Raw genomic sequence first — 12,876 nt, forward strand, 5'->3', positions numbered from 1 at the left:
TCTCCTGGGCCTTCTTGTCTTGTAGCTTTGATACAGCAAGTTTGCTATGCTGGAGAGGCCCATCATGCTAAGTTGCTTCAGTCATGTCCGACTCTGTGCGACCCCATGGACTGTGTCCAGCCAAGCTCCTCTGTCCACGGGATTCTCCAGGCAAGGATACTGGAGTGGGTTGTGCTGACCTTCTCCAGGGGATCTTCCCAACCCAGAGATCAAACCCATGTCTCTTACATCGGCTGCACTGGCAGGCATGTTCTTTACCACTAATGCCACCTGGGAAGCCAGACAGGCCCAAGTACCAAGGAACGGAGGGTGGCTGCTCGCCAGCTTCCAGTTAGGAACAGCAGTCCAACAGCATGTGAAGAACTGGATGCTACCACCAACCATCATGTGAACTCAGAAGCAACTCCTCCCTCATCTGAGATTTTACCCGTCCAACGCCTTGACTGCAGTCTTATGAGAGACCCTGAGGCAGAGGATCCAGCTAAGTCGTGCCTGGATTCCTGACTCACAGATACTATCCAATAATAAATGCTTGTTGTTTCAAGCCACTAAACTTTGTGACAATTTGTTATGCAGTAATAGAAGATGAATACAATTTCTTACCCTTGTCACATGAAAATTTCAGTTTCCAACAGTGTGGTGGGTTGAATGGTGGCCCGCAATCAGATACGTTCATGTCCTAATTTCTATGAAATCTATGAATGTGACTTATTTGGAAAATGGATCTTTACAGATATAATTAAGGATCTCAAGGTGAAATCATTCTGGGTTATCTGGATGGGCCCTAAATCCAAAATGACAAGTATTCTTATAAGAGATAACATTGGAGGAGAGACAGAAGAAGGGGCAGCAAGGTGATACTGGAGAGATGCAGCCACAAACCAGGAATGCCTGGAGACACCAGAAACTGGAAGAGGCAAGGAACCGAATCACCCCTAGAGCACCTGGAGGGAGAGCAGCCCTGCTGATACCTTGATTTTGGACTCTGGCCTTCAGAACTGTGAGAGAACACATTTCTGTCATTTTAAACCACCAAGATAGTGGTAATTTGTCATGGCAGCTCTAGAAAAACATTATAGATGGAATAAAGTTTTTACATGTAAAAACTAAATCCGTTAAATAACTAGAACATAATACTAGAGAGTGTTTTTATAATCTCAAAAGGTAGGATTTTACTTAGCATGACACCAAAGCCATAAGCTATAATGATGAATAGATTTCCCAACATTAAATTTTTTTTTTTAGTTCTTTAAAAAGGCAAATATTAAAAACAGTATATTCAAAGTTAAAAGGAAAACTCCAAATGGTTAAAAAAAATACTTACAAAACACAATAGGCAAAGGCTTAAAAGTAGGGAAAGGACACAGAAATATAAATGACCAATAACTTTATAAGAGAATGGCTGTGATAATTTTAAAAATCCAATTAAAATATTTCATACCTATCAGACTAGCAAAAATTTAAAATATTCAGTACTGGCTGATGTGGGGAAACAGGCACCATCACACATTGTACTCTGACCCAGAAACAGGTTTTAATTTCAGTAACTTGGTTTATTAAAAATGTTACATACAGTAAACTTTATCTTTTTTTGGTGTGCAGTTCTGAGGCTATTTAATACATACATTAAGATATATTTGGTAAGCAACACTATAAACAGGACAAAGAATAATTCCAACACACTAAAACATCCCCATACCCAGCAACATGTTAATAACAAAAACTCCATAACTTAAGTGTCCATGAATTGAGGATGAATTAAATATGTTATGTCAATCCATACAATGGAATTTGATGCTACCAATGAAAATATGAAGCAGAGTAATACGGCAAGATATCCATGTTATACTGAGAGGTGAAAAAACCCAGTCAGCATTTCCCACTGTTTAACTTTACACAAAAATATACATGCAAAAAAATTTATAGAAATGTATTCACCAATTTGTATGGTTTATGGTTATCTTTAGGGGAATTTCAAGGAATTCCTTCACATTATACTTTATGGTTTTGTCTTACGTGAATCAAATTAACACACTACTTTGATAAATGGATGTAACAATAAAGTCATTTCCATTCTGGAAAATAAAATAATTTCAATACAAGATCTAAGAACATAAAGAATGTAACAAACCAGCCAAACCTCTGACTTATTTACAATCTATAGGAAGCTTTGATATGAATGCCAGGCTTCTAGAAAATGATTATTAGGGCTCAAACCCAAGTACTATGGCCATAATTTTGGTGCTAGGATGGCCTAGAATAGTAATTGCAAGATCTCTATTATCTGCAGATCTTAATGAATTGAAAAATATTCTCCTTTGTCAACTTGGACATTTTACCTCCTCATGCAGCTCCTATTTCTATTAACTCAACTCACCTAACTCAAATGTCTGGCCCTCATCCCTCTCCCTAACCTTTCACTCTTTAAAAAGAAATCAGCTATCTCCCAAATCCACTCCATATTAACTTAACCATATTTAATGCATATCTGTTTATTAGCCACCAAGCATAAACCATATTATGGGGCTTTCTTTCTCTAAATTCTAATATGTTATCATGGATTTCTGAGTTTTAATCCACTTTAGAGGTTAATGTGGTTTCATGTAAGTACTGGGCTTCTAATTCTATTTGTCTTTAAAAACTGTTTTTAGCTATTAGAAAGAACTGCAAATCTAAAAAGTCTAAAGCTCTAAATATCAGCGAGTGGAAAAATACCTTTTGTTCCTTTACACACACAAAACTCAAGTCAAAGGAAGACCAAGTATGTAATTTTTGCAAGTGCCCCTAGCCTCAGAAAGTTCTAATATGAAGAAAATCATATAATTTAAATCCTTCAAACCCTGTGCTATTTGTCAAGAACTCTTTAACTATTTAGATTTAGAATACCTAGAAAACACTCTCTCAGAATACTTATTTCACCAAGGTTAAAGGATTGTTTTCTAAGTGTTTATCCTTTTCTGTTTCTCCCTAAACTTATCTTTTGTTTTTCTTCAATCTTCAGTTAATTTTCATGGTAATATTTTTATTCTCTCTTGAATCTTGGTAAGCAAGAGAATTCTAAAGACTGAATTGCTATGCTGATTCATAAAGTAAATAATCTTTACTCCAAGATTATAGCTCAGTCACCAAAGACAAGGAAATGTTTTCAATCCCTATCACATGGTTTATCATAAATAAGAGGGAAAATCCTATTCCTAAAGATAAAACAAAATTCAAGGAAATAGTTTTGGAATCCTTACAGTATGTTTTAATGTTAAAAGGTGAATGAAGATGAAAAAGACTACCACTGAAGATAATAAAGGTATAAATGATTTCACTGTAGTCATTTGAGCCTGTCATCACACATCTTAACTACTATATGTTAATTTTAACCTATATTTAAGTTATTTAAGATACACAATTCATGAGAACTTGCCATCCCATTCTTATTCTTTAAATACAGATTAACCTCACTTTTCTTCTTCCAAATGATTTTAATTTAAAATATAGTACTACGACTGTTTGGTAGAGCTCTAAAAGTATTAAGGAAGCTAAAATAAAATGCTATGATGTAGACCAAAAACATAAAAATAAGTAAAACACTTACAGGTTCTGTTAGTGTTGTATCTTTCTCCAGGAACTGTACAACACAGTAGGCTAGCTAAAATGCAAGGGACAGTTTATAAATATTACTGAATGAAATAACATTTAGTAATACAGGATTTTTATATTTAGCTAACAAAACTACTTCATTTTAATAAACTTCAGTTTATGGCAATATATAAAAATAAATATACCCATAATTATGTAAATAACTTCTACTTAAAAAAGATGTCCTTTTTTCAGTATTAACTTCTGAATATTAAGTTAACTGAAATATTAAAGAAAATGTAGTTGGGCATATCAATCTTTCGATATCATTGAGGCAGTAGACCAGTTCTTTGGGGAATTAAAATTAACAATCTTTGTCTTATAAATCAGAAATGTAACCATAGCCCACTAAATAAAGATAGATAAATAAATCTGAGTGAAATAAGACTAGCGCTAACATTTTAGTTTTTTAGCATGTTTCTAACATGTATGCCTGTGCTGATATGATATTCTCTGAGTGTTAATAGAAGAAACCAAAATCATTCTCTAACTAGGTCATGCAGGCTAGACAGAACATTCTGCAAATATGTGGGATGTATTCAAAGTCACACAGTTAATTAGGTCAAGGCCTGGACTAGAAAAGAACTTGATTTTTCCTATATCTATACTTAAAATGCATTGAGCTTATTTAAGAGTACTAAATATCATCATGCTTTAAAAATTATGATATAATTAAAAATTTGCTTTCGGCAACCTACAAAGCAAATTGCTTAAGTATACTTAAAATTGCCACCTCTGTATTTCTCAGTTTCTCTGCCTTTATATTGGTTTTTGAAACAATGTTCATTTCACCTGAAATCTGCTACTTACCTGAGCATGAAACAAAGCTAATCCTTTTGCAGTATGCATAGGAATAAGAACCTTCATTAGAAATTGTTTATGTTCTGCTTTCAGTGGCAATGCAAAGCCATTGATAATACTGGAGGGGAAAAAAAGGCAGGGGAAGGGTTACGTAGTTACTACTTTATTTCTAAGTTATTACATCCCCAAGTACATAGGAACTGCTCTGCTTCAGACCTGGTGTTGAATGACTTATCTGCAACCTAAATTAGACAGACTATCACTAGGAAGCCTGTTCCTCTAAGTCATGCAATGGTCCCAAAAGAAAATGAGAACTGCCAATTCAATGTCCCACTAAGAAATTTTACGTTTTCTATAAAGCCTATCACTTATTGATGCCTTTATTTTTCTTCTCTAAAGTACAGGAGAGTCAGTATCACAATATTGTTATAATTTTCAATATATCCTGAAGTAAATGGGTAGTTTCTCTTACTTTATTGAAAGTTCTGAAATTAAGAACAGTTCTCTCTATAATCATGCCTTAAATATTAACAGAGGAGACTAAAACCATTCTTTAAATACAGGGTCTAAACTCTCAGGTTAACACTGCTATGTGGTGAACAAGAAGGCAACAAAGCTCACAGAACTAAAATCGAAGGATATCGATTCTTCTAAAAAGAACAGATGTACAGGAATGGTCCATCAACATTGGAACAAGAACTCCTGTAACTTCATCAAAGATTCACTATAGCTTATTTCATCCCTTCCCAGTCAGATCCTGTAAATTTCCGAGGCAGTCTGGCAAGATTAGGCATAAAATATGCCACCGTTTCAAAAGCAGGAAGTCCACTCTGAAACAGATGCTTTGTGTGGCACTACTTTAATATGCTGACCCCCTAAAAAGCTACAGTAAGAACTCAGTTGAGAAACTATGCCTTATACTGTATATTCAAATTCTAAAATGTGAAATAATTTCTCTAATCCCAGCTAATATTTTAATACATAAAACATTCAAAGTTACTTAATTCTTAAAAACAACAAAAAACTGACTTACCTTCCTAAAATTTCAAGGAGTTCAGCAACACCATTGAAATGTTCTGTTTCATATATAAACCTGAATTTAAAACAAAGATATAAAGAAAAACATCAGAAAACTAAACTGAATGAAAGATGCAGGAAGGTACAAAGATTAAAGCAAAACCCCCTAATCTGAAGCACCTACTTAATGATTTCATTTATAAAGTAGTCAAGATAGGGCCCACATACATTTAATTAGCTTTGTCAGAACATCAACTGAAAATACTTTAAGAGCTATTGATTTAAACAGTATTTATACAGGATTTTTTAAAACAAGTGCTCAAACAGACAAATTCTTCTCTCAATAAAATTTAACTATGAATATCATTTGTATTATCTATTAAAAACTGTCATTAAAAGTTAGATGCAATCAAATGATATCCACAAAATAGGCTAGAAATGACTCAACTACTATCCCCTGGAGAAGGAAATGGCAACCCACTCCAGGACTCCAAGACTCTTGCCTGGAAAACTCCATGGACTGAAGAGCCTGGTATGCTACAGTCCATGGGGTCGCAAAGAGTCAGACACGACTGAGCGACTTCACTTCACTTCACTATCAGTTAAGTTCATAAGTTTCAGACATTAAAAACTAACCTAAAGAAATTGGAATAAAAAAAATACGGAAGGGAAAAGAAGTGCTATACATGAATATACAAATAATATACCTGAGGAAAATGTTGTTAATTTGTTTTCTGATGAATGCTCTTAATCCAAGAAATTTCCCATAAATTCGATGTAGAACAGTCTTCAGGAAGTCACGTTCTCTGGGATCTTCACTATCAAAAAGCTCCAGGAGCTTTAAAAAAAATCTGAGAAATTACTTTTTAAAAATAATCGAGCTAACACTTCACTCTATTCTAATTTTGATTTTAAGATAACCCACAAAATCTTTAAATTTTTAAAAAAGACTCTGCGCCTTATCAGATTGACTTTATTATTGCTAAATAATGGCACTAAAAAAGTGGCACTGAAGAATGGCACTAAAGCTTAAGGAGTATTTCTTTTATTTCATTTTGAAAAAGAATGCACAATAAATCAAATAAACACTTCAAAAAAAAAGTGTAATTTTTTTTTGCCTTCCCATTCATTTTAAAATTCTGTCCTACTCTTGACTACTAAACATAGCTTATAATTTTAAACTGTTGAAATCTGAGATTTTTTTTTAATGCTTTTAGAATCTTAAGCCTGTAGATTGCAAATTGTTAAATAAATAAGTTTATATTACTGTGTTTTAAATAAAAAGTTGGATTTTCTTAGGAAAAAATATAAATCTATTTATAAAATACAATTACCTATGATGTCATCAAGGAATTTCATGTTCTGTACTTTGGGATTGTTATTAGATTGGTGCAAAAGTAACTTGTTTTGCACTCTTGAAACCTGCTGTTTGATATTGGAATACATTTTTAAGTAAATGTGGTTATGCTATACATTATTTTAATGTGTGTTTCTCGCTTTATATTTTTTGCTAATAAAAGCCCAATGACTTATTACTTGCTGTTTATTTCATATTTATTTCAGACTATGGAAATGACGTTAGACAAAAAGCAAACTCGAGTGATTTTTCTATTTGAGTTCAAAATGGGTCGTAAAGCAGCAGAGACAACTCACAGCACCAACAATGCATTTGGCCCAGGAACTGCTAACAAATGTACAGGCCGTGGTGGTTCAAGAAGTTTTGCAAAGGAGATGATAGCCTTGAAGATGACAAAGACAGTGGCTGGCCACTGGAAACTGACAACAACCAGTTGAGAGCAATATTGAAATGGATCCTTTTACAATGACATGAGAAATTGCTGAAGAACTCAACATTGACCATCATATAGTCATTTGGCATTTGAAGGAAATTGGAAAGGTGAAAAAGCTCGGTAAGTGGGTGCCTCGTAAGCCGACCACAATCAAAAATATCATCATTTTGAAATGCTGTCTTCCCTTATTCTATAATACGTCAACGAACCATTTCTCGATTGGATTGTTGACGTGTGACGAAAAGTGGATTTAAACGACAACCACCGATGACCAGCTCAGTGGGTGGACCAAAAAACAGCTCCAAAGCATTTCCTAAAGCCAAAATTGCACCATAAAAAGGTCATGGTCACTGTTTGGTCTGACCCACCACAGCTTTCTGATTCCCAGCGAAACCATTACACTGAAAAGTATGCTCAGCAAATCAATGAGATCACCAAAAACTGCAGTATCTGCAGTCAGCATTGGAACAGAAAGGGCCCAATTCTCCATGACAAAGCCTGACTGCAAGTCCCAAAATCAATGCTTCAAAAGTTGAATGAACTGGGTTACAAAGTTTTGCCGCATCCTCCATATTCACCTGACCCTCTGCCAACGCACTACCACTTCTTCAAGCATCTCGACAACTTTTTTCAGGGAAAATGCTTCCACAACTAGCAGGAGGCAGAAAATGCTTTTCAAGACTTCGTTGAATCCTGAAGCATGGATTTTTACAGGAATAAACAAACTTGTACCTCAGCAAAAATGTGTTGATTGTAATGGTTCCTATTTTATTAATAAAGATGTGTTTAAGCATAGTTGTAATGATTTAAAATTCACGGTCCAAAACTGCAATTACTTTTCCATCAATCTAATAATTATTGTCATGATAGCAAGCTCTGAACCTTACAGTTTTTTTTCCATTCTGTCTTGAATTATATGTAATTGTTAATTTGTGTATCTCTTCTACAAGAGTGGGTATTCTTTGAGAATAGTGATGACTTCAGTTATAATCCTAAAGTATCTTGCTTATTGTCTGCATTTGGAGTTTGCCAGATTATTAAGTACTGCATGAGGCTCCAGCTAAAAATATCCATAAAGCATGAGAATTTGTATTATTATACCTAATTAAGTCACTTCAAATTATTCTAATTATAATAGCTAAACTATTCACTTAAGACATTCAAATACAAGTTTCTGATGTTGAGTTTACTTGGAAGATATGCTTTGAAATTAATAAAAGCAATCCTTAATTATTCAGGTCACTATGTCTAATTCAAGAACAAATATAATGTAATACAAGTTGATCCTCAGGGTCAATGTGAAATATTGAGAACAGCTGTTAGCTAAGTAGAAAATCTATTTAAGTAAATATTTTGAAATATTATAATCTAAATAAAATAATTTGTTTTATATAATCACATTTATAATCTATTTTTATATAATTAAATCCTGATTGTGCCATCTTCTAGCTCTGTAAATTTGGACATGATCTAGCTCTTTATGTAACAGCAGATAAGGACAGTGCCTGGCACATAAAAAGCACTAAATAATTCTTAGCTTCCTCCTTCAGGAAATGATTTGAGCACAACCTGGAATGATATACTTGTTTTCTTCTCTTGCAATAACAAATGTCCAAATTTATACTTCAGATTTTTCTCCTGTACCTCTACATCTTAAACTTACCACCTAATTAAATAATTTCAAAATATAAAAGCTGAGAAATGTCATAGTGGTATTTAATGAAGCAACACACTAAGAATACCTCAGAGTAGTGATCTGTGAAAGCACAGTGATGTACTGCTAGAAACAAATTATGGGGCCTTGGCTTCCTGGATAGTTCAGGCATTTAGAGTAGACGGCAGAAAATGGGTCCTATCCTACCAGTATTCTTCCTGCTCCCCCCAAACCCACTGAATAATCCAGCAGCCAAAATACCTCAGACTCCAGGGTGAAGAAGCCCTACAGCAATTGTTCCACTCAACCTGCTATTATCTTAAAGACAATTTAGCACAGCATTACTAAAGTTCCTTAATACACTGTATTTCTTCTATAGCACATGAGAGCTACAGAAGGAAACATGCATTCATCTCTAATACCAAAATTATACAACTCCATTTAATGACTGCTTCTAACTTGGTATTGAAATGAAATTAACATTTTACAGTTAACACACACCTAGTATTTCATCATAGTTTATGAAGAACTACTTAAAAGGTTAAAGGACAATGACAATGTTCTTATCAATACTTTACAGCACTAGTGAAAATACTTTACGTGGTAGCTACAGCAGATGACCAGAAATTAACTCCAATATGTGGAGCTCATGAGCTTTATCCTAGGGGACACATAATGGTGGGAAGAAGGCAGCAAAGGTCCTTGTAATTATCTTTAATCCTGGCCTCAGCACTTCATTACTACCCTTCCACTCATCCTCTGCCTTTCTTTAAAATGCTAATTACTTTAGAAAAGGAGAGTATCAAATTCATAATGAGATCTAACTCACAGCTAAGTACTTCAAAAGAGAAAATGGACCCAGAGAAGTTTGGTCTACTTCACAATCTTGTCTAGGGCCAGTAAAGTCCTTTGTATTTGAAAGATGCCTTTAAGTTATTGAAAAGATTTTGAAAATAAAAATGAACACATTCTAAGAAACTAATTTTAAGTAATAGATTCCAAAATAAAAAATCCCCAGCTAACAATCAACTTATAAAAAGAAAGAAGGTATCACATATATTTAGCTCCTTTCCTTCTTAAATATTTTATCTGTGGTTTAGGAACTGGGTGGCTAGAATTCGTAAGGTGGGAAGGAGTAGGGGAGAAAAGGTAGTGACATAAAACCCAAACTTCTAAAAATAATTCCTTATTTTTTTTCCCCCTCTCTGTCACAGTGCTTAGAACTATGTCAAGTTCAAGCTCAAAGACTTAAAAATTTTTTAAGGGGAAAGGGAATTTTTTAAGGGAAACTAAGGTTTCCCCTTAGTTATACCAAATTTTCTAAATTAGATATTCCAACAAGGCTTGCTTTTCTGGTCTTTATAAAACAACTATGAAAATTTAGGATTTAGACAGGATAATTTAATTGATATAACAGAAGGCAAACTTTGATTAAAAATACCCCTGTATTCTCAAAGCTACTTTACTTTTAGTTCTCATCATCTGGCAAGAATATTAAGTACTGTTAAAAAGAAATCCTTAAACTTTTGAAAGACTATCTTAATCACAAGTTAATAAATCATTGCTGAAATGAATATAAGGAAATTTAAGACAGAAAAATTCCTTACCTGTTGTACAAATTTCTGATCAATGTATCGCTTTGCAATGCTAGGCTGGAAATCAGGGCTCTCCAAAAATCTCAAGAAGAATTCATACACCAACTGCAGGACAAAATGAAATAACAGCCAAGATGAAGCCTATAAAATTTTACCCTATGTGAAATTCATATCAAAAACATACCTCCCTTAACAACTTAGTAATGAGATTTCAGATCTCATTATAAAATGTGATGAATTGGTAACATTTTTTTCAGAACTAAATACATACACAATTTGGTCTCCCAAGTTGGTACATTTTTGATTTACTGCTTTGCATCATTCATTGAAAATATTACCTTACAGGAGCCAGAAAACAAAGACGATGCCTATAAAATATTTAAGTTAGAAGACTTTGCACTCCATACTCACTGGGAACCTTTCTTCAGTGGTCTGCTAAACTACCTCATCTTAATTTCCAGAGTTCCTCAAATGCAGGATCAGAAACCTCCAGATAAGAATAAACTGAATTGTAAGGGACAGTGTATCAGTATCAGTTTTAAAAAAGAGAAAAACTTCAAGTCCTTCTATAAAACTGCAGTGGGAAAAAAGTAACTAAATCGAAACCACTATCTTATCCACACTTTAGAAATAATTAGCCAAATCATATAAGTGCAGGGCTCAGAAATAAATGTCTGTGCACCACAGTGAATAAACTAAAAGCCCTAATAAATCTCTACTTAAAAAGTGCTAAGCATCGTAAAAATACAGTACTGCCCTCTTAACCTGGAGTGCTAAGTTCTAAGCACCACCTCCCCATGACTGAATGGCACTGGACCCTTTTCTGTTCATGGTTTCCATCCACAAATTTAATGCCTTTTCCAGCTTAAGTGAGCACTTACCACACACTGTGGCCATAGCTTTTGTAGTCTGAGGTGTAACAGCAAAACCAGCGTGATTTTTTTTTTCCTTCCTCAGAATTTCACAGATAGAAAATTTATTACCACAGATCGCAACATCAGCATATGCTTTTTTCCTTTCCTTATCCAGTTGAGAACTTTTATCTTTTCCTTAAAGCACTTCACAGCTTCTCTCTGGCATCCCTAAAGGTTGTTGTTTAGTCACTAAGTTGTGTCCAGCTCTTTTGCGACCCATGGACTGTAGCCTGCCAGGCTCCTCTGTCCATGGGATTTCCCAGGCAAGAATATTAGAGTGGGATGCTGCTTCCTTCTCCAGAGGATCTTTCCAAGCCAGGGATCAAACTCCTGCATTGGCAGGTGCATTCTTTAGCCCCAAATCAGGGTTACTTGAAGACAAGTATTGCAATGCCGTGACAGTCAACTTGGTAACAGAGGTAGAGTGGGACACGACTTAGCGACTGAACAACAATCACCACCACCTGATGGGACCATCAGAAACCCTAAGCAAAGGGGTCTGAAGAATTTCTGGGCTGGTGAACACATCAAAGTGCTAAGAGGGTGGCACACAGAAAACCTGAGCCCTTTGCTGCACCTTACCGCATGCCTCTCTTCTATTTGGCTGTTTCTGAGTTTTATCCTTTATAATCAACTGGTAACAGTAAGTAAAGTGATTCTTTGAGTTCTGTGAGCTCTTATAACAAGTTACTGAACTGGAAAAGTGGGTCACGGTAACCCCATATTTATGACTATCATCTGCAGTGAGGAAGAGTCTTGATGGACTGAGCCCTTCACCCTAGAGGTCCTTGCTAACTGTGGGTAGTTAGTGTCAGAACGAATAAACTATAGGACACACAGTGAGAATTGGAGAATTTCTTGGTGTAGAAAATCGATGTATTTGGCATCAGAAATGTTGGGGGTATGGAGAAGGCAATAGCACCCCATTCCAGTACTCTTGCCTGGAAAATCCCATGGATGGAGGAGCCTGGTAGGCTGCAGTCCATGGGGTTGCTAAGAGTAGGACACGACTGAGAGACTTCAGTTTCACTTTCCACTTTTATGCATTGGAGAAGGAAATGGCAACCCACTCCAGTGTTCTTGCCTGGAGAATCCTTTGGATGGAGAAGCCTGGTAGGCTGCAGTCCATGTGGTCACACAGAGTCGGACACAACTGAAGCGACTTAGCTTATCAATGTTGGGGGTAGAAAAAACAAGTCTTCCTTTAGCTACGTTTAGTATGAACAGATAGTAGGCACTGTAAAGCTCATTCACTTATTGGGGAAGTAAGACAAAACTACAAACATATAAAATGGTATATACACAAGAACTATATGACAAAACTATGAGTGCAGGAGACATTTAGAAAAGGGCTGTATCACCGTGGCATAAGGTCAACAGGGCAAGTTTTAAGGAGGACACACAATTTGAGCCCTGCATTAGATTTAATTTTGAACAAGAAGAAAGAGGAGGGCTTTTATAAGGTAAGTAGAACC

The 12,876-nt window shown here is 35.2% G+C and overlaps 1 protein-coding gene across 2 annotated transcripts in view; it reads right to left on the reverse strand.

Annotated features, from left to right (window-relative positions):
• PPP2R5A (protein phosphatase 2 regulatory subunit B'alpha) overlaps positions 1 to 12,876 on the reverse strand; it is a 72,348-nt gene that overhangs the window by 7,443 nt on the left and 52,029 nt on the right. For both annotated transcript variants that reach the window (XM_055583016.1, XM_055583017.1), the window contains exons 4-8: positions 10,500 to 10,592; positions 6,156 to 6,286; positions 5,465 to 5,524; positions 4,441 to 4,549; positions 3,587 to 3,640 (exon numbers count right to left, since the gene is read on the reverse strand). In XM_055583016.1, coding sequence (XP_055438991.1) covers positions 3,587 to 3,640; positions 4,441 to 4,549; positions 5,465 to 5,524; positions 6,156 to 6,286; positions 10,500 to 10,592 — 447 coding nt within the window. The remainder of the gene's footprint in view (positions 1 to 3,586; positions 3,641 to 4,440; positions 4,550 to 5,464; positions 5,525 to 6,155; positions 6,287 to 10,499; positions 10,593 to 12,876) is intronic.

The sequence above is a fragment of the Bubalus kerabau genome, chromosome 5 (assembly GCF_029407905.1).
Source record: "Bubalus kerabau isolate K-KA32 ecotype Philippines breed swamp buffalo chromosome 5, PCC_UOA_SB_1v2, whole genome shotgun sequence".
NCBI classification, from domain to species: Eukaryota; Metazoa; Chordata; class Mammalia; order Artiodactyla; family Bovidae; genus Bubalus; species Bubalus kerabau.